The 22,612-nt window shown below is 37.0% G+C and overlaps 1 protein-coding gene across 2 annotated transcripts in view; it reads right to left on the bottom strand.

Moving 5' to 3' along the window:
* Positions 1–793: 793 nt before the first annotated feature.
* AGFG1 (ArfGAP with FG repeats 1) overlaps positions 794–22,612 on the bottom strand; it is a 37,039-nt gene continuing 15,220 nt past the window's right edge. The window contains exons 3-13 of one of the 2 annotated variants that reach the window (XM_031047258.2): positions 17,684–17,799; positions 17,021–17,183; positions 15,842–15,998; positions 10,113–10,229; positions 8,292–8,501; positions 7,296–7,479; positions 6,536–6,615; positions 6,177–6,269; positions 3,139–3,297; positions 2,458–2,549; positions 794–2,024 (exon numbers count right to left, since the gene is read on the bottom strand). In XM_031047258.2, the coding sequence (XP_030903118.1) occupies positions 1,965–2,024; positions 2,458–2,549; positions 3,139–3,297; positions 6,177–6,269; positions 6,536–6,615; positions 7,296–7,479; positions 8,292–8,501; positions 10,113–10,229; positions 15,842–15,998; positions 17,021–17,183; positions 17,684–17,799 (1,431 nt within the window). In that variant the 3' untranslated portion in view covers positions 794–1,964. Of the gene's footprint in view, positions 2,025–2,457; positions 2,550–3,138; positions 3,301–6,176; positions 6,270–6,535; positions 6,616–7,295; positions 7,480–8,291; positions 8,502–10,112; positions 10,230–15,841; positions 15,999–17,020; positions 17,184–17,683; positions 17,800–22,612 lie in introns of both variants that reach the window. The other variant, XM_005147045.4, reaches the window with a different exon arrangement.

Below are 22,612 nucleotides of genomic sequence, written 5' to 3'. Positions count from 1 at the left end.
AACATTCAGTTGCTGGGGATTTATTTAGTGAATTTCACAGAGAACCTTGGGAATTAAACTATACATCATATTCTAACCAGCACTCCGCATCAGAAGGAAAAGACATACTACAAGTATGTTTAACTCTGAATATGCCAACAGGACAAACCCATACACTTCAATAAGAAATGCTACTTTAAGCAGATTGCTGTACAAGCTGTCTGTCCCTTTTGGAATCTCCAGAGCTTAAATAAAAATTAAAAAAAAAAAAAAAATAGACACACACAGAGAAACTATTACCTCCCCACAGACAGGCAACAGAAGTCAAAAGCACTAGCATAAGAGTTTTTACAAGCAGCAGTCACATCTTTCAGCTCCCCAAGGAATAAGCAGACTTACCAATCAGGCAGAAAACAGCAAGTGAAAATGTCTTACCTTAGAGAGTTTACCTCACATGGACTTGCACATCCTTTCCTCAAAAATCAATCTGACCTTATTTATTCCTGTTATCTTGAAAGGTGTTATGATTTTATTCTCCAGTGGTCTGAAACCTTTAAGCTTGCAGTCGATATATACATTATATATTTACCTTATTTGTTTAGTTGCAGTATTACACTGGACTTTAAGCCAAGTTCTCCCTTAGTTTAACACACATCACCAACTAATCTGATGCGGAGTCATATTTTTCTTGAACCTTGTTAGTGTTACAGAATAGACAAGCCAGACATTTCTTCCTGTCTACAAATTCCATGCTAGTATGGCAGGAAATATTCCAGTAAATAAAAAATAATCAATTAATATTACACAGAAGGTGTTACTTATATCAATTTTTAATCAAAAGAGTGTTATTACAGCTGCGGTACCTTGACCTGCAATTACACACTGTTGTGATCACAACTACATCTTGTTCAAAGCCTATCATTAACTACATGTATGTGTCTTTTTCGGCTAACCACTTCCCCAGTAACTACCCTCCTCAGTGATTTCAGTGTCCTTCATTACAGAGCTACTCTGTCAAAATAATCCAAGTTCACTTAACAGTTTCCTGTTTGATATGTCACTTCGCTTGGGCTAGAACAACAAGCTTAATCACAAGAAAAAATCACGAAGAAACATATCTAGAGTGAGTCATGTGAAAATTTTAAGCTTATCTCACCTTTAAGAATTTTGCTTTTGATAATTCCTCTGTGTAAAAGTCTCACAGTAAGCACATTTTAACCCAATAAAATATTACTGCACAGAAATAATGCTACATGATTGGTTTTTTTTTCTAATATTTATTTTTTTCACCTGCAAACTGTAGCAAAACATGATCAGCTTTATTATGCAGACAGGTATCCCTCTAACATTAGAGATTTAGGCATGTATAAATAGAAGAGCTCTTAGGAAAGGAAAACATTGAGAAATGAACAAACCTTCAATTTAACTTAATGACTTCCAATACCAATGGTTAAAATGATGTAGCTCATTCATTCCAAGAGATACAACAGCACCTTAAGTGGCTGATCTATTCCCCAGTAACATTTTTCACATAACAATGTGTTAAAGTTACAAATACTGATATGCACAAATAGCTATTTTCTAAGAAAAATATGTACAGTACTGCAGCATAATGAATGTGGTATCTGCAATAACTTATTAGCCAATTTTAATATACATGATACCGCTACTTTTTACCTGCCAGCTCACAGGATCAAAGATGTTACCATAGCCCTCCATTTTGCACGTTATGACCTGGTGGGGGGGTGTTGATTTTCTTGGGGGGGTTTGTGGCTTTTGTGATGTTTTTTTTTGTTTTTGTTTGGGTTTTTTTTAATTAATATTTTTCATTTTCTTAAAGGTACACAATGCAGGCTTTTATTTTTATTTCTTAAAGACTTCTTTTGTGTTTAAAGCTAATATCAGTGAAACAAGACAACAGTGCAAGAGGCGCAGAGATGTTATGTGACCACATAAGAGTTCTTTTGGGTAAAGTGTCTATAAGGCTATAAGAAAGGATTGGTTGATGGGCTTCCTGTTGGGAATTGTCCTGTTGGTGCACCAGCCTGCAGAGGAATAAAAGAAGAAAAATAAGATGAATATTTAAGATTTTTGTTTTCAGATTGTAAATCATTAATGCAAGATACATTAAAAAAAAAATACCCTAATTAGGATAAATTTCTCTTCTGTTGCATTCTTTTTCCCCTGGTACTTCTCAAACTATACTAGTGTAAAAGCAAGGTATAAAGGTACCACCATTTTGATCTGAATGGCCTTACCAATGCCATGTCATCGTCATACTGAATAGCATGGAGAAGATTCATGGGCTACTTTCCCTTACTTGAAGAAAAACAAAAACAAAAGAAAAAAATCCAAAACCAAAAAAACAAAACCCAGAAAAAAAAACAAACCACAAACCCAAAGTCTTTGTGTGTATCTAATTGAACTGTTACACATTATGTCTCTTCAGACAGAACTTAGTATCATGCAACAACTCACCATAAAAGGGTTACTAGGTACTCCAACAGCTGCAACTTGTCCAAAAGAAGTTACTAGAGGCTTTGCCTGTCCAAATGCAGCAAAACTTGCTCCTTGGAAAGAGAAGTGAAAAATATTAATACTAGAAGAGAACAAAGTTCTTTGCTGCAGCTCCCACCAAAAGTAAGTGGAAACTTGGCAGGATTGATCCTACTGAAATACTATCAGGAATCTTAAGTGTAAAAAAAATAGCTGGGCTTTCTGTTTGCTTTCAACTGTTAGGAGCTAATCAATGTCCAATTTCTACACATGCACTTTTTTTCAATGTAATTTTATCATTTAAATAAACAAGTACTTCCTAATTTTCTCTTGCCCGTGTTCTGTGAAGTTAGAGAAAATGTTATAATCAGTTGCAGAAACTCCAAAAATGAAGGCAAAGCAATCCAATCCAGCCTGCTTAAAATCCCTTCTAAGCCAAGGAATACTTTTAATTCTAGTATCAGATTAGGGTACCCTTTCAGTTATGTCACTGCACACAGACAAGTCAGAAAGCACAACACAGAACCAAAACAGTGTGGGAACCCCTCAAAGTTATCAAGTTCACAAAGAAATAAATATGCACCCATTTTTGCTAACTTACAGAAAAACAATTTTCTCCATGCTTCCAATTTAAACAACATTATCTAAAATGTATCGACCTACCATTTGGCTGCTGAGCAAAAGCAGTCTGTTGAGAGAAAGCTGCCTGGGTTGGGAATGTGGGCTGCTGGAAGTTGCCACTAAGACTAGTAGGAAGAAGACTGTAGGAGGCAGGAGTTCCAAATCCTGCAGGCATGCTCACGGATGCAGTACCAAATGTTGCTGCTGGTAGGCAAAAAATAACATTCAATTATTTGTAAGAAATCATTTTTTTTTCCCTGAGATAAATTACTATAATGTCATGTTAGGAAAAGCTTCCCAATGCTTCAGTGACCCTACAATAAGTTAGGTTCAACTTCTACAGCCACTGAACTGATTCGTTAGTTCAGATCATCACCAACTAGGTGCATAATCTACTTCTGCACTTTAAAAATGGAATCATTTAAGATTTGCTAGATCCAGCATACCCAGATATACCTTCTGACAAGGAATTACTTTTGATGTTGTCTGCATTTATCATACGCTTCCCCCACAGCTTTTCTGGTAAATGTATGCATCAGAAGCAAGCACTTGCAAGCAGCATAAGCCTCTCTGGTTTTCTCCTTCTGAGAAAAGCATGAAAGGATCTTCCTACTCAAGTTGCATTACAGGAAGTTACAAATGAAGAATAACAAAAAAGTCCTAAGGGATACATGCATCCCCTCTCTCCTCATCCCATCCTTATTTCATAGGAAATTCTCACCATGCACATTATTTGCACACAAACTTCCATTTGCAAACGCTCTTACTGTGGAGGTAAGACTTCAAACAAAAAAAAAAACCCACCACTCCAAACTCCTCATCTGATTCTCTGCTAAACATTTCAAGTAAAGAACATCCAGCTCATATGCAATTGCACATGCCTTCAGCAAATAAATAGGAGTACATCAAGTGCAAAAACGTAGTAACAAAACCATTATTCAGTCTTTTGGGAGTTATTCTTGAAAGGAGAAGTGTAAAGACGGGAGGTTTTTTGGTGCAAATACAGACATCAAGCATTTTATTCTAGTTAAACATTGGATAGGACTTTTTTTCTTTTTTTTTTTTGATGGTGCAAGTTAGATTTTATGCAAGCTCAACCGTTCAATTAAAAAAGAAAAAAAAACAAAGAACAAAAAACCCAAAACCCAAACATATATTAAACTAATACAGCTTAACTATCTGTTAAAAAATTCACCCCAAAAGTATTCAAGGGCAAGACACTATACATAAGCTGTTGACAAAGTACATGCAAAACTAATATACTAACATTGTTCAAGTTACAGTCAGCAGAGAAGCTATTCAGTAGGAAAACTTGCTAAAACAGCAAATGAAAGCACAACAAAATGAGTAGTGACTTGGGATATCCCAAAAGGCATCAAGCTGCTGTTGGTAGAAACTTGAATCACTCAACTTGTTAGCATTACATTGTGACCATGGAGGATATCAATAATGGTTTTGTTTTAGTTGCTTAACAGGATGTTTATGTATGCTCTTCTCTCCCCTTAGCCAGTTGCCAAATGCTCACACCCATTCCATTTTTAAAAAAAAAACGGAAGGTCTTCCAAAATTCCAAGTGCAGAGAACCAGATAGCTACCAATAAGCTTTTACAAGCAAGAACAATTAGCCACAAGAAACTCAATACCAAATGTGGCCACCTACCAAAATGAGCCTGAGGAAATATGTGAGAGTGCATTGCTCCCGAGAGGCCTTATGGAAGCCACAAAGAGACCAGACAATGTCAATTCATTTAAACACTCTTGAACAGTCATTTCTTAGTTATATATAGAAATATACACACATATATGTACCAAACAATCTACAGCACGACTAGTAATAGATTAGAAACAAATGATACAAAGCAGATCTCCCATGTAATAAATAACAAAATTCATGCAGAAAGAAAGCTTAGCATAAAAATACAAGCTACAAGTTTACACCTAACACTGAAAGGATACAAAAATATCTTTACATATAGCCACTATCTTTGTCACCCAGTACTTAACATCAGTATAGCTGCCAAAGGGTTAGAACCTCTGCAAGACAGGGATAGCAGTTTAGAAGGTGGAAGGTCAGAGTTACAATATTCAAACAAATTCATCTAAAGAGCCTACAGGTTCTTAACCATGATCCAAATCAGAAGTTAGGAATGAGATTAAAATAAAGAGAAAGATATTTTGGACATTAAATAGCTCAACAAGTTTAACTGCATAACATCTCAAAAAACACTGAAACAGAATTCATTTCAGCAGAGAACAGGAATTTGAGCAATTCAGTTTTAGCTCAGCCTGATCAGTTTAATTGAACCTACATAAAGCTCTGAGCAAAGCACAACTCAGTGTTAAAACACATACATCAGCAGATTTAAAACTGTGAAAGTCCAGTTAATAGATAAAAGTGACAAAATAACGCAGTGCCTTTGAAGAGGAAAATTAGGATAAGTTAGCAGTCATCTAAATCCAAATTCAGCTTTTTAAAGAAAAGCTTTTATAAAGCATTTCAGGTTCTGTTTATGAAATTATGATTCTACAGAATCCTCCCCAGAAAAATCAATGTAATTCAGGAGTGTAAAAATTATATTTAAACATATGTTTTACTGTTACAAGACAGAAAAATAAAGGATACCAATGTGTTTTGAGAGCTTTAAGGACTTCAAAATAAAGAAAAAAAGCAAGTGTACAGCTTAGCAGCAAGGCTTTCAAGATTCCTGATGTTAGGGAAACCTGCTATGAAGCAAGCTTCAAAGCCAAAGTTATAGTCTAAGAAGGCACCTAAGTAGTAATACACAGATGCAAATAGGTTAGGGAGATCCTAAAAAGCATGGCCACCTTTTGAAACACAAAAATAACATCCTCTGCTCAATTAAAAAACTTTGCTTTTATCAGGAAAAAGTGGATTTCTGCAGCCTGTTCATAAATATTGTACTCTACACTGAACACACACACACACACCCCACAGCAAACAGACTAGAGATAGATAATACAGAAAAACTTTCAAGTTACCCAGCTATGAAAACAAAAAAAGAATAGATGCAAGTCTTGAAAGAAAGTTTCTCAAACAGTTAAGTGTCTTTTTTGCTAACCTGTTGCTCCTCGGCTATTGGTCTGGAATGGATTTGTTGAAGGTACCACTGGGGCAACAGGGGCAGCTACAAATGGATTTGTGGAAGGTGTTGCTGAAAGATTAAAGACAATTTATTTAATAAAATCTTTTAAAAATAGCCAATCTGACTCAATATATTAAATTTATACAGCTTTTACACAGAGATACAGATCTAAAATTATATGAAAAATAGGAAATTAAACAACTGCACTTATTTTTTTTGCATCCTCTGGTAACTGCAATATCACTTGTGTCAAAGTATAACATTATCAACAAAAAAATGAATAAGATGTTTTGTCTGCTAACAGTCCACAAAAGACGTTAATAACACTTACATACCTCCAAATGGAGCAGGCACACTCGAAGATGCAGGCTGTGTCTGTGCAGTAGCAGCCACGGGTACTGTTCCAAAAGCATTGCTGGAAATAATTCATGTATCACTGACATCAGAATTGCTTGATAACAATACTATTTACAATTACTGTTGGCATAGATAAAAAAAGAAATACTTATATGCAGTTTGTAAACTGCTACATAGTTCACTGATGCACAGAACTGAGCCCCTGCTGCCAGGGTCAGAGACTAACTAGTGCTGAGCAATGAAAAGTTATCTCCACCAAGAGCAGAACAAAGTATTAAACAGAGGCGATTAACAGAAAGATTTCAAAGCAAAGGCTTATGGGGCACTTGCAATACCAAATGGAGCTTTAACAGGCATTTGGTATTTATCACTTTTATGATCTAAAAGAAGAAGTGATGGCAACATTTACATTATAAATAGCTGAATAATTCTTTTGCCAGGGATGATGCTATGATTTTCAGTATGCATGCAATCTGTACAGGAAAGCGTTACCATCCAACAGGTTTACCATGCAATGACTAGAAAAGTGCAGAGAACATTCAGCTGACAGAAAATATTCTTATTTTTATAATATCCTATCAAACAGTACTGCTGTTATTTAAAACACGTGACAGTTTCAGAAGTACCTCTAAACTCACTCAGTATTACCCCATTTAGGTAAGAAATAACAGATTCAAGAAACAACTCTGAGCTGCTTTTCTGCTGAAATCCACAAGTCCACTACTTCTAACAAAGTACCTGCTAACTTTACTGGTGGAAGTATACGCGTTACTAGAGGTTGCTGTGGAGCTGAACACGCTGTCTAATTCTGCTAAAGCCGCATACTTGTCTGAAGATGCACTTGACTGATTTGGGGCTGACAATGCAGGACCTGCTGATGCTGACACTACTGTACTGAAGCCACTTCCTTGCTCACTACCACCTAGAAAGGAATAAACCAGATTAGAAGTAAAGAAGAAAGTTTCAGATTCTGCGCTGCCAATGTTGAGAATAAGATGAAAGTTTATGGAGAGTTTAAGCTTCAGACTTAAAAATTAAATACACTCTAGGGTACACAGGGGAAAAACGTATATAACCAGCCATTAGCTATTTGCAATGTGTCATGCTTTTATAGACATTCTGTAGCTTCAAAGAGCCTCTGGTTTCCCTGGAAAATATTAACTCAATGCTACCATCATCTTCAACTGGAAAATTTGATAAAACACGTACCCTCAAATAATCCATTTCAGAAAAAAGCCCTACACTGCAAACCAACACATTTGTTTATACACCATTTGAGATGAAAAAAGTTACAGAATAACTAGGATTTTTTTCCTCCTTAAAATAGACTAAATCCAAGCATCACTACTATTTGATAAAAAACTTAAAGCAAAGTATTTTTATGGCAGAGAGGTAAGAAAGCTACCCTGACAGTTCTCTATAACTGTAGCTCTCCATTCAAGAGCCTTTGCTATATGAAATATAGCATGAATATAAAAAATATATTTTCATCATTGCAGTAATAATTATTTAGGTATTTCCACTTGGGTTCCCAAAGAGCAAACTTCTGATGCAGACTTTTGGAGGAAACTTTAAACTTCCATCTTGCACATAAAGGGTTCACTGACATGAAATTCTACTGATAACTTAAAGATAGGACATTTTGAAATACAGTTACTACTTTAACAAGCACAGCCATCCCTGTGGTATATATACAGATGTATAATAAGCACATCAAATAACAGAATTCAATACCTTGCCCTGCGCTGAAGATATTATCTAAATTAGCAAGAGCTGCGTATTTGTCAGCTGACTGTAGACTGAGTTTATTCACTGCAGCTTTACTGGCTGCAGTTGCTGTTGTGTTGCTCTGAGAATCATTGAAGGCTCCAAAATCAGCACTGGGGGATTTTGGGAAGTTATCAAAGTGAGCAAAGTTAGCATTCACTGATCCAGCACTTCCACCTGCAACAAATTAAGTTAAACATGATCAACACTCCAAAGCTACAGAAAGTTTTTCTAACTGTAACTGAAGACACAATAATCTCACCTCTTTCTGGTTGCATGAGGCAGCATTTCCCCACCCCACCCCACATGTACAACCCTTGCCCATTTCCTCCAAAGTTACATCAAATCAGCAGAATTATTTTTTTTCTGTTTTTCAGTCTGCAGATCAGGGACAAAAAAGCCCCAAGCAACTAAAATCAGCTGTAATTTGATCTGGAAAAACTATGCGCTATTAGCTGTTAACAATAATCTCAACAATAGTATTTTGTTAGGGGGAAAAAAGTGCATTTGCTTGAATGCTTAATATTCGAAATGCAGAAGCTTCATTTTCCTGTCATATGTCTACTGAATACCTACTATTTGCATTTAGTTCATAGAACAATGTTTAACCATTTCAAGTATCAGTCGCCATTCTAAGCAGAAAAACAGTGCCTAGAAGTTCAGAAGGAGTACGATTTCATGCCAAGAATTAGAGATAGTTTGGAAAGAGATGAGGGGGAAGACACAACACAGCTCTTTTTATATCAAGTCCCCACTAACATCAGATGCATAAATTAATTTTAAAAATCTGATTTAGGTCCACACAGCTGAACTTCAGTTCAAACTTGAAACTATGAACTTCCATCTCTTCAGTGTCCAGACAATTTGGTTTGGACAGGTCACATAAGTTTCAATAAGTTGTTCCATTATGTGTATCACATTTCATAACAGCTGGTTGAGGATTCCACTCATACTGCAGAACACACAACTTTAATAGCATGATCAACAAGTTAAAACATATGCAACAGTAAGAATGAGAATGCTACACTAAAATGGCATAAAATGAAGCAAGCTGAGTTTTCCACTGCGTGGAACTTACTGTGTACAGCCTGGAGAGGAAAAGCTGAAGTAAATTCACCAAAACTGCAGCTAGATGAAAGCGTTCTGAACGCTGGAGAGCCAGAAATTGTGTGTGGGTTAAAGTTAACATAAGGAGGGAGAAAGAAAATTTGAAAAAAAGTTTAAAACAACACCACACTCAAAAGAAGGAGAAAAAAAAAAAAAGGAAAAGAAAGTCAGTCAGCCAAAGATCTAGACAAACAGCAAATGTAAGCTCAAGCAGAAGTTCCAAAGCATGATCAAATTAAAGGAAAGCAAAATGAATCTTAGCAATAGACTCTACACATGAAGCCAGACATACTGAAGTGTGTGCATATGTTAAACATTCACATAGGTACACACTTTTTTTTGGCACTGTGACGTGCTTTTGGGTCCACTGAAGCACTTCTCTTACAAGATGGTCAATTTAATATTTATCAAAAGCAGTGTGGTTTAGTCTTTCCATAGTTATTTCAGGTGTAGAGCTAACAACACATAGCACCATAAATCAGACTTCTGAGCAGCATCAGGTAAGTGGGTGGGGGAAATAAAATCAACACCAAACAGAAGGAATTCATTTTGAGTTTCCCCAGAGCTTCAGATTGCTTGATTATATTAAAGCAGGCAGATGCAAGAAAACTTAAGTACCTTCCAACATAAAGGTATGGATTACTTCAATTAAGTATTAATCAAAAGTGCTAGGAGTTCTACCTGTATTTTGGGGCTGAAAAGACTGCCTTGCTGTGGGGAAACCTCCAAAATTACTCGAGCCATTAGACTGTCCAAATGCATCAAAGTTTGCAAAACCTGCATTTGCAGAGTTCTGCGCTGTAAATTGCAAAGGAACAAAACATGTTAATGGATATGGGAAATAAACACAAGAACAGATGTATCAACTGAATTCATGGTCATGACAGCCTCCAAGGGTTATGTCCTACCTTGCAATTTTTTTTTATATGAAAAAAATTATACGTGGTATTCTACAATTGAATGTGGTCTTTGAACAAGCTTTCACAAATCACCTTCACACAGCTAATACTACTTCTCTCCTCACACATGCTACTATTCACAACTGCATGATCCAAGAGTCCATTTCACCTTAACCCTAGTGTTTGCAGTGGTGGCTGGTCAGAAAAACAGCCTAGAAGTACAAGATACCAGATGTACACCTGTAAAACCCCAAACAGGCATCATTTTAGTTTCTAAAAGTAGGATTTGTGGACTAACTGGACATTTCTTTGTGTACAAAAATTAGAACAAATATTGACAATTTGAATTCCTCTTATACAAACTGCTTCTTCCTTGGGTGAATTTAGTTTGGCACCACTTGAATAGTCTTGGCTATGTTTATAAAATCCATTTCACTGGAAAATTCACTTTTTAAAAAACAGTACAGAAATGTGGAAAAATCAATACCACTGTCAAGAAGACAGCATTCATAAGAGTGTATCCACAAAACTTCAGATCTGGTGGATACAGAATTTCAGGTTTTGTCTGCCTTTCATGCCTTATGATAGGAGAAAATAAAAGTTAACACCCATCTAATTTCAAACAGCTGGACATTCAAGCATTTATAGATTCAATAGTAATTGCATGCCTAACTGATAAGCTCCACAGAAAGTCTGAAATTCTCTTATTAGCAAGGAGTAAGGAAAAAAACCTGGTAATTGATTCGGAGAAAACTCCAGGAATCAAATGCAAACCAAACCCCTATATATATATATAACTTCAGTTACTACCTAAAGAAAGCCTACAAAACATCTTCTAGAGTAACAGATAATAAAATGTTCTATCTTGGGGTCAAGATTTGTTTATTCTGGACAGATCTTACGGATTAAGTACATACAGAACCAAGAAACTGTGCCAATCCTTTGATCACTGTTAGTAAAAAGCCAGATAATGTTAATAAAAAGATGAATTATTTCACTTTATTTCTATTAAAAGCCATCTGTACTACAGAGTTATAAGCTAAAAGGACATTTTTATACAAATTACTGTATTCCTCAATGCTGCAAATATAAATGAAAACGCAACTATTTTCCTTCACAGTGGATACAGGGAGTGAGGGTGATGGCTGACTCTACCTGATACCACTTTTTACTAGAAGTGTGCATGCATATGGGGTTTACGTAGCATAGTTTTGGTAGCAGGGAGCTGCAGGGATGGCCCGGGTGAGAAGTGATCAGAAGCTTCCCCCACTTCTGACAGTCAGCTTCAGCTGGCTCCTAAACAAGCCTGTTGCTGCTCAAAGCTGAACCCATCAGCAATACTGATGGCACCTCTGTGACAGCATTTTTAGGAAAGTACAAAAACCACTGTGTGGCAGCAGTGAGAGAGGAGTGAGAAAAATGTGAGAGAAACGAAACTGCAGACACAAAGGTCAGTGAAGGAGGGGAGAAGGAATTCCAGGCCCCAGAGCAGAGATTCCCCTGAGGCCCATGGTGAGGCAGGCTGTCCCCTGCAGTCCATGGGGGTCCATGGGTATGGAGTAGATATCCACCTGCAGCCCAGGGATGACCCCACACTGGAGAAGGCAAAGATGGCCTGTAGGAAGTTGGAGCCTGTCTTATGCTGGAGCAGGCTCTTGGCAGAAGCTGTGGCTAATGCAGTGGATCACACACAGCGGCAGGTTTTCTAGCAGGAGCTGTGATCCTGTGGGGAGCTCACCCTGGGAGCAGTCCATGCCTGAAGGGCTGTACCCAATGGAAACGACCCATGCTGGAGCAGTTGTGTAGAACAGTAGTCCACAGGAAGGGTCCACACTGAAGAAGTGTGTGACTGTTTCCCACTGAGTGGGAAGGGACCCCACAATAGAGCAGGGAAACAGCATGAGGAAGAAAAAATGGTACAGATGAGATGTTATGGACTGACTGCAACCCTCATTCCCCACCTTCCTCAGCAGGAGAAGGTAGCAGAGTCAGAAGTGAAATTGAGCCTGGAAAGGCAGCATAAAGGTGGTGTCAGTTCTATTTTTCACTATTCTACTCTATTATTCATTGACAATAAACTAAATAATTTTCCTCAAGTCAAGTCTGTTTTGCCCATGATGGTATGTGATGAGTGATTTCTCTTGCCTTGACTCACAAGCTTTTTCCATCAAATTTTGTCCCCCCATCCTGCTGAGGGGGAGTGAGAGAGCAGCTTGATAGGCACATTGGCAGCCAATCATGGTCAGTCCATCACAGCATGAAAGTCAAGGCAAGATGGAATGAATGAATAAATAATAAATAAATAAGGAAGGTATTGTGCAAGTAAGTTCTGTCCAAAAGTTTTCACTTTTAAAGTGTGCTCAGAGAAAAACCTGACACAGAGGAAAAAGTTTCCATTATATTACCTGTATTTCAAACAGTATTCTACAGACTTCCACTCCAAATTCCACAGTTTGTTTAAATTTCAACCAGTAGCTTTTTAAGAGGTATAGATTATTGCACCTTGTTTCAAAATCAAGGTGATGTTTTCATCCTGATACATCAATTGGATAGGGGCCACTGAGACTGATGTTTCATTAACCAAATAAGGATTAAGTAAATAAATGTTGCCCCTAGAATTTACAATTTCTTTTCTTTTTAACCACTCACATGAACAGAATACTATGTCAAGAATCTTAAGTATCTTTTGGGTTTAGTTTAAGAACTGGACTGTATTACATTACAGGCTGCTTTTAAGAATTTTATGGCATCAGCTGACGCAAAGTTGTGTTGAAACAGTAGAGCTGTAAAGATATTTATCTTGCTTTATTTTATGCTGTAAAGTTTAAACCTATGTAAAAGTGGCATAAAGACCAGGTAAGATCTGTACTTTCCTGTACCTGAATAATATGTAGATTAGCAATTCCATAATTCAGTTCTCCATGCAGAAACACAAGAACCACCACAAGTAAGTTAAAGTACTGCAGCAGACTGCAGACTGGCATAGATTTACAGCTGCTGTTGACTGCAGATCACTGAGGCTGTACAACAGCTAGCTGGTTAAAGCTAGCTCAAGTATGACAGCACCAGTAACTGCAATGCAAGCTGCCTCTACAATCTTTGCATAGTTTCTTCTGCAAGGTTTGCACTAGGATGGAAGAAAGGCATGAAACACTGCAAAACCAACCTAAATAAAGTCCATATATATTAAATTACAGAACTGAAACCATGTGATACTCCTGTATTTCTTCTGGGTAAAGCCCCTTCCTTTATACCAAGGATAGAGTTACGTTGTGTCACTATGCCTTTTAAGCTAATGGAAGATTTGCCCTAAAGACTTATAGAAAGTTTACATGCCAAAATTTTTTATCTTGAGGTATTTTTATCACATTTTTATCATAATTTTTATCACAGAGAACAGTTATCTACCATCATCTTCAAAATCTCATAATTTTGCAGTAGTTATGGAACTTCATTAATTAAATACAGACAGTAAAGAGAATGTCAGCAGGCTTCCATTTCAACATGGAAAAGTGTCCCAGGACAGTTCAGGACATTAGAAAAGTCTGGGGTGGGGTGAGGAGATGGGCAGAATAGAAAAAGGAACATATGCCTTAATTGCAGAAACAGTAACTTCTACTGAAAGACCTTAAATTTGCTGGTGCTCTTCAATGATTTTTTTAGTTACTCCGTACTGTACATGAAGGGAAAGAGAGAAGTCCATTCTCTGTCAACAAACAATAGAAGAACACAGGGCCATAAAACAAGAAAGCAGTGCCAGGCTAAGTGAAAGTTCTTTCATCCTCTGCTGTAGTGTGTAATTACTAACAAAAATTACATGTTTATAAGCTCCTTAAATGAGCCTTTAAAACTCATTTTTGCCAAAGCCTGCAGACTGATCAACCCTCCTTCTGTTCCAAAGGGAAGAGTCTGTAACATTTCATTATTAGTTTCGGTTGACATACCCCGTGGGAGCACACACAGAACAAGCCTTACAAATGTTTTACCCCAGCAAATCAGAAAACACCCTCAGATAAACTGCAGTATGCATTCAGCTAACGCATGCTCTGCCCTAAAATTGTTTTGGGTTTTAAAACTTATGGAAGAGAGTCATGGGAATGATCAAAATGGTTAATTACTGAAAGAGAAAACTAGTCCGTAAAGCTGAATATTCCTCTCAATTTTGATTTTTCAGCACTTATTTCAAACCGAAATTAATAGCCTCTGTCATAAGATTATATTTACACAGGAGTGTTTCTATTGCTTCTTATCTCTTTAAAAATTACCCAGCTAGATTTGGATCAAAGTATTAAAATATTGCTTTAACGGGATTTTCATATCCTGAAACCCACAAAAAGTAATTAAGTGTATATACATATAAAAATCATTTGGCAATTAGTTGCAAAGAAAAAGTTATTAGAAAGAACCAAGTATCTGCAGCCTCTTTAGTAACACTGGCCAGTCAGTGAAAGTTGTCCCAGTTAAATATACCTCCAAAAAGAGGATTAACATGAAATACTAATTTTAAGGATTTTACAAAATACACTGCAGTTGGAATTCTTATCCTGTATATTGAATTCAGTCAATTATTCAACTCTTTTAAAAGGTAACTTTGAGAAATCCTTGATACTTTGCTCAGTTCTTCAGGTGTGCCTTAAGACCCCTCCATCACAACGCATCTCAACTGTTAATTTCAGGATTGATTTACAAGAAATATCTCCCGCTCTTGTTGGCTCAGCAGCATCAGTTTCCCTCAGAAGAAAAGCTCATTCAAGAAATGCAGGCAAAGTTACTTTCCCACAATTACAATGCAAGTTAGCAACAACATACTTCTGTGACCGCAGAATCAACCTTTTCTTCAGGACAGACTTCTATGGCTCAAGATCTTTGGTTAAAAATAAAGCCTGAGGGCTCAATATATTTTACTGAAGTTATTCTTTAAGAATACAAGGCCTACTCCCTTCCTCAGTCAATACATATGCTCAAAACTTGTTTATTCTTCTTGAAACTGCAGAATGCTACCCACATGGGTAGTATTTGGTTTTCAAATAGGCACAAACAAAAGAGGAGGTTATCCTTTAAACTGATGAAAGTCTTTGTTTTGCTTTTAACAAATTGACAGTTATTGTCAATGTGAGCTCCCTTTAAAGCCCCTTGTATCAGCGGTCTTTCCATGAATACTCTTACTAATAATTTTCAGAAACAAAACTGGAGGTCTAACATCAGCTTCTCCATACATTCTGTTACTTATCTCTCACTCTCCCACAAAGAATCTGAAGTTCTAGTAGTAGGCAGAAACAGTGTAATTGTACATATAGAAAACAGCTTTAGCAACTCCCACTTAAAACAGGATTATCAGCCTTTAAGTCTTCAACCTTTCTTTATAATAAAGATCTAAAGGAAAACCTTGAGCAATACAACATTCGCAAAGCACAGAAATTACATACACCTCAGGAATTTTAGACTGAACTTATCAAAAATTAAAACTACATTTTATATATTTAAAAGGGATGCAATTCTCAGAATTCTTACCTGTATGACTGTTGAAGTGTGCAAAATTAGCAAAATTTGCCGTAGCAGTTGACTGGGGAGCAGCAGCAGCAAAGATATCCGAGCCAAGGTCACTGAGGAGGTCAAATTGTTTCTTTTCTTGTTGCTGCTGTCCTTGAGATCTAGCTACAACAGGAGACTACAAACAAGGTTTTGATCAGCTAATACAAAAAAAAGCTGGTATTTTACCATACTGACTTTTGCAAAATATTAGAAGGATGGAGTAAGCACATTTCTTTAATAAGCTATTTATTCCTGAAGTTTAAGATGCTGTGTACAGCACAGATCCTCCTCCCACAATACAAGGGAGACAAACTATTTATGCTTCTATAGTAGCTTTTAACGGAACTTTGCAGCAGATTTCCATGGATTAATAGGGCTAGAAGAATAAAGTAGTAGCATACAAGCAGCTTCAAAATTATGTATTTGAAACTGCAAATATTACAAATACAAGCAATAAAACTTAATTTTACAAGCTGGAATATAGATATTAACTGCATTCTGAAAAAAAAATCTTTAGAATTCAGTGTAGGGAAAGAAAAAATGAAGGACTTCATAGCAAGGCTGCAAGCTGCTGATTTCTAAAGAAGTCCATTCAAGAATTGTCTGTTACCCTAAAGATAAAAGAGATTTTCAAGAGAAACTGTTTTCCCTCCAAAACATATGTAAAGCCAAACACTATGTTGCTTGGCTTTACATAACAGCATACAGACACTCCTCAAAAGCCACTCAAGACAGTTACAGAACGCATAGGAAGTAATGACAAACATCACACTTTTCACCCACATATTCACTATTAATCTCATAGTTAAGAGTATCAGGTATTTTATTGTTTTGAAATTAAAAAAAAAAACAAATACGAAAATATATCACATTAAGTTCAAACTTTAGAGATATTTAAGCAAAAGTCTACCATAATTAAACTTGTCAATCACACTAGAAAATCATGCTTTCTGCAAATAGCCATTATTAAAAAATAAATCAATTTGGTCAATAGAAACAAGCTTAATTTAGAACCTGATCTGCAAACACTTCAACAGAACACAAAGTTATCTTTAGTTATCATATCATTAGGTAACAGTTACAACTGCAAGAATTCTGCCACTAAAAGAGAAAAAGCACTGTTTAACAGTTCTGTGCTTTTCAGCCCTCATTACTCACTTGGCTGGGTGTGCCCTTGTTTAAGTGCAGTGCAGGTGCAGCTTCTCCCAAGAGAGATTTGAGTGGCTTCACCTCAGGTGTGCTGCTTGTACTACTAGCAGAAGACCCCGATATGGATGCATGCACTGATGCCACCACCTTTGCTTGCTCTGGAGGAACATACCTACATTCAAAAAGAGCAACAGTTTTTACAAGTTTAACATGAAAAGTTCTGCTTAACACTGATAAGACTAAAGTGTGAGAATTGGTATATCTCAGCTCTGCTGTATTAACCACTGATCCCAAAACAAGTATTATCAGTAGTCTACAAAATACCCATTATTTAATTATGGACTAGAATTCCAAATCATCAATATTTTATAGCACTTATTTAATACAAGCCAGGTGTCTTCCAGCCCCTAATAAAAGCCTGCAAAATTCTTTACACTGTTGTTCACATCCCCTTAAGCCATTTCTGTACTGCCAATACATGCTACACAGAGAAACTGCTGTACGTTCTTCTGCTTCCTGTAGAAGCACGGAATAAAGTCCAGAAATCATTTTACTTTAGACAGCTGTGCAAAGAGCACACAAGAAGGAAAACACAATCAAAAATGTGGGGATAACCATCCACTTTCACTTCTTGCTATAGAGGCAACATTTATAATTGTAAATCTATCTTACCATCTTTTCTTTTCATATTTTTCCTGTAGAAATTCCTTTACTTTCTGTGGATCCCTGAAGTCTGGAATTGCTGATGATCTATCATCAAATAGGCCTAGCCAAATCTGTTTGCACACCTTATAAAAACAAGAAAATAACACAACCACAGATTAATCAAAGAAAAATATCTTAAAGCCTATTTAGGTTTACCATTGTTAATACATCATTAAAAAGTGCATGGCTGCACATTTTTTGTTCCAGACTGAGCTGCTTTAACAACCAACTGGTGCACCATGTACTGGTCTAAATCCTTAAAGTTGAAAGACCATCTGTCACAGCAGGGCAAGCAATTCCTAGCATAAAATTTCACCACCAAATACTGCTTTGACAAAATATTTGTCTCAAGCCCTCGTGAAGGGGTGAGGTACCCGATTTCTGCTTGTGATAGTTAAGACTCTTCTCCTTCACCTAATTCTACACATTCCCTTACCTGTACTCCAGGGTTTAAACTATTTCAACAGGTTCCATATGCCCTAAGCCCCACATAGGAGCTCTCAAAGGATCTCAGATTCAGTATTTATACTTATTACTATTTGAGTATAGGGACATTGTTTTAAAAGCAGCCTTTCTTACCATGTTTACTATACCACAGAAACTGCATTTAATTTACTAAGGCTGACAGAAAGGAAAAGTACTTTTGCTTTACTTTAACTTTCTAAACGTAGTTATAAGCCAGCAAAAGTTGAGCCAGTTGCAAAAATCTCAGTCTGATCAGCTTCAGTTCTTGAGCAAAACAAGAAAGGTGACTGTTCTCAAAACTAAGACATAGGAATTGTGGCATTGCAAATGTTTTCTTTAAGCACTTAAGACTGTTCTGCAAGTAACCCGAGTATGCACCCAAATAATACAGCAAATATCAGCTACCCTCTAAAATAAGATTACCATTTTAGAACAGGTTTCCTTAAGAGAAGCAGAGTCAACAAAGCTTTGCTTTTATGACGCATACCCCTTCTTCCCACACCCCTTCTGAAACAGTCCTGAGCATTCCTCTCGCATGCCTCCTACAAACATTGCCCTCTATTGCTGCAACTCTGTTAGGTTTTCAGCATGGTTCCTCATGACCTTCAGATGAAGCACATTCTCTAACAAGCAAGAGCTGCAAAAGCTGACAGCCCTGGAAGTTGACAAATCAAGGCAGAAGCTGTGATACTACCACTACATCTTCCCCAGTTGTTTTCTTCTTTACCAAGCCAGATAACTTCACCAGAATTGTAGCAAATTAGCATCTTCTAGAGCAGTAGCTGCCAGACATGATAAAACTTACAGATCATTGTTGTGGTTTAAACAAAGTCAGCCATAAATCACACAGTTGCTCGCTCACTCCCCCTGCTTTTTGCCCTCCCCCCACTCCCGAAGGGATGGGGAAGAGAATCAAAAGAATGCAACTCCCACGAGTTGAGATAAGAACAGTCCAGTAACTACGGTATAACACAAATCACTGCTGCTACCACCAGTAATAATGATAAAGAAAATAACAAGGGAAGAGAATACAACACCTCACCACCCACCGACCCATAACTCATCCACCCCCCAAGCCTATCACCGATACCTAGTCCAACACCTCAGTCCACTAACCCTTCCAGGTAATTCTCAGTTACATCCTGGCATGACATGTTGTTGTATGGAATACCTCTTTGGCTAGTTCGGGTCAGATGTCCTGTCTCTCCTTCCTCTAAGCTTCACCTCCTCCCTGGCAGAGCATGAAGCTCAGAAAGACCCTCGTCAGACTAAAACATTTAAGCAGTAACTAAAAACACTGCTGTTAACAGTGCTGTTCCCAGGCCAAACGTCAAAACCACAGCACTGCACCAGCTACTAAGAAGGAGAAAAATGACTACTACTGCTGAACCCAAGACAGTCATTTTCAAAGTTTGCTCAGGATTAGAGTGATTTAGACAGCATAAGCATATATTTCATACTTGATGTTTTGAAAGCCTGCATTTCCAACACTACACAGTCTCTATTGTCACCTGCGGGACAGAGATGAACAATGGGAAGCAAATCCAACTAATGACCAAATGATAGCCCAATTTGGTGAATTAGACATTCATCTAAAAAATAAGATCAGTAGTTCCTACTTCAAATAAACTCAGCTATTCAACATTCATTCAGCAACTGTACTCCACAAAAGGTTTAACTTCAACACACTGATTTGAGTTAGCAAATTTAAAGTCACTATTTGCAGTATGGTAACAGGTGAAATGAAACTGAAAGTATTTGCTTAATACTTCATAAAAATGTAGAAGACACAAACTTAGCCAAGAAGTCTCAAGTCTGAGTCAAAAGAATAGCTAATAGCATGAAGCAATAATTCAATAGCGGACATCTTTCACATAAGCACTACTTTTTGCTGACAACATTTATAAAGTCAGAACATTCACGGTATAGCTTTAAAGATCTGCAGTGGATAGTCCATCATGGGCCAGAAGTAGTATATCCATACTTTAAGAGTATAACTGTACAAACTAGCAGACATATGATTGCTAAGAGGAAGAGAAGTCCTTTTGTGGGTAGTTACAGAAAAGCAGAAAGTCCCTACTCAATCCTGCACCTAGTCCAATACCACCTGGGGCTGTACCATGATTATCAGTTTGCATCCAGCCTAAATTGTGCTAGAGAATGAAAGTGGATTTCCTCTTCCTCACCCATATCAGGCAATTACTCCCTCTTCTCCTACTACCCAAAACAAGTCAGATGAAAGAAACTCATCACAATTACCATGTCACTAGTACCATAGAAACCTGTACAGAGATCACCTTGCAGCAACAGTCAAACCACAAACCAGCTTTTCACCTTTCTCCCTCTCCCAGTTTTCTGCCTCATCTTCACCCTGGAGGGCCTAAGTATTCAGAGGGGAAAGAGGATGGAACCACAATCAAAAAAACCCACTACAAACGCAGCTCCATGTCAAACAGTCTCAAGCCTTCCTGACCACTACAGACCATTTCTAGGAGAAATGAGACAACAAGGCCCTGTGTGAATTTAGATCATTACCAGCTATAACAGATAACAGTTCTGTGAATACGCAAACAGGTATGAAGGAGGACTATGCTGTCCAGACACACTGTTGGTTTAAAATTAAGCAAGCTTAATAAAGGCATCAATTCTTGCACTGCAATTTTTGCAAACTTTCAGAAAGCATGCTTCCAAAAGTGCTTCCTGGAGCAACAGATTTCTTCTAAACACAAAAGCAGTACCAACTGGAATATGCCTTAAGTTACTATTATAATTTACTTCATTAAACCTGTCAGGCATTCTTTACTGGTTCTCTGTTACTAGTAGCAGAAAGATTATTACTAACAGACAACACACAATACACAACTACCAAGCAAAAGAACCTACTAGGCTTAGTCACACACACTTGATCAAGAAGTTGACATTTTAACAGAGTTTGACAGCAGTAACTATGCAAACACAAGTTAAAATATTTACCACACCAGAAATGCAAATTAAATTTCACATAAGTTTCTTTATCTCAAGAGTTCTTCAAGGAAGTGGTTTCTCAGAAGTCTTAAATACAGACAAGTTCTTTTAGAAAGACAAATTTTATGAAGTTTTAGAATCACACAAAAAACTACTAAAAAGGCAGTTCTGTCTATTTCTGTGTGAAGAATCACACAATGCTTTGAACATCAGCAGCCATTCCAAGCAAGCATTCAGAACACCATAAAAGGCCCCTTGTCTTTATTTGCTGGTGACCTGTATGCTCTACTTTTGTTACTATCATCTGACTTGACAGGGATCCACAATACTTCACTGATTATGCTTCAAGTAAGTCATAACAACACAATTTTCAGCTACCTACAAAAAAAGTAAACAGCAGTGTGCTGTGCATTACCATAGGATGAAATTAAAACTGGAAATTAAACTAAGAAATATTATTGTCAGAACTTGTCATAAGTTGGTGTTTTTTTTAACAGTTATCTTTAGTCTTAAAAGTTGCTAACAGTACTGTGCCTTGTGCAAGGAAAATGTTGCTGTGATAAATGTATTTTTACTGATGAGGCCATTGTCATTTTTATTTCAAAGCTATTTAAAAGTTAATCTTATTATAAAGATCAAGGATATTTATGCCGTATAACTTGCTGTTGAGTTACAGTGGTGAATGCTCATTCAGCATTTACATCTTAGGTACCCTGATTACTCCCCACGAATCACAGCTTTTAAATCCACTATCTGAATCTGAAAGTGCTTGAGATACTAAGAGGTTCATTTTTCTACATTTCCACAATGTGGTTGTTTATTAGGGTTTTTGCTGGTTTAGTTTTGGGTTGTTTTGCTTGATTTTTCGTTATTTGCGTTTTAGGTTGGTTTTTTTTGTTACGATTAGATTGGTTTGAGCTTCAGTTCTATGTTCTGTCTTGCCTGACAGCTGCCTAGGCAGGACACCTGAACAAACTAGCAGAGTTATTTGTAGCATGTGCTGACTCTGGCTCAGCCATTTCTTGGAGGACATGGGGAAAAAAAACTGCAAAAAGGCAGTAAAGGATATACAAATGCACAAATCTGAGCTTTAACTTACCAGTTTTCATGGTCAAAGTTTTCTTCTTTTTTGATACAAACTTACTATTTGAGAGAAGGAAAAAACACCACAAACAAACAAACAACAACAAAAAAACTTAACTGCCAAGGAAGCAATTTTCAAGGAAAAATTTAGAACAATATATTTCGAGAAATTTGAATTGATATCCCAAGGAGCACACTTCAAAACACTTCTCTTTTTCAATATGACAGAAAAGGCTACTGCCCAAGTTTCATGATGCATCTTAAACTCCATTTTGACAGAATTACTCATTCCTTTGCTTTTACAGGGAACACATGAAGAAGCATCTTAACTCACCACAAAGTTATACAACATTACTGTTAAGTTACTGCACCCATAAACTCTAT

The sequence above is a fragment of the Melopsittacus undulatus genome, chromosome 6 (genome assembly GCF_012275295.1).
Source record: "Melopsittacus undulatus isolate bMelUnd1 chromosome 6, bMelUnd1.mat.Z, whole genome shotgun sequence".
In the NCBI taxonomy this organism is placed as follows: domain Eukaryota; kingdom Metazoa; phylum Chordata; class Aves; order Psittaciformes; family Psittaculidae; genus Melopsittacus; species Melopsittacus undulatus.
The sequence above is the reverse complement of the archived record's forward strand: the minus strand, read 5'-3'. Positions and strand labels throughout refer to the sequence as shown.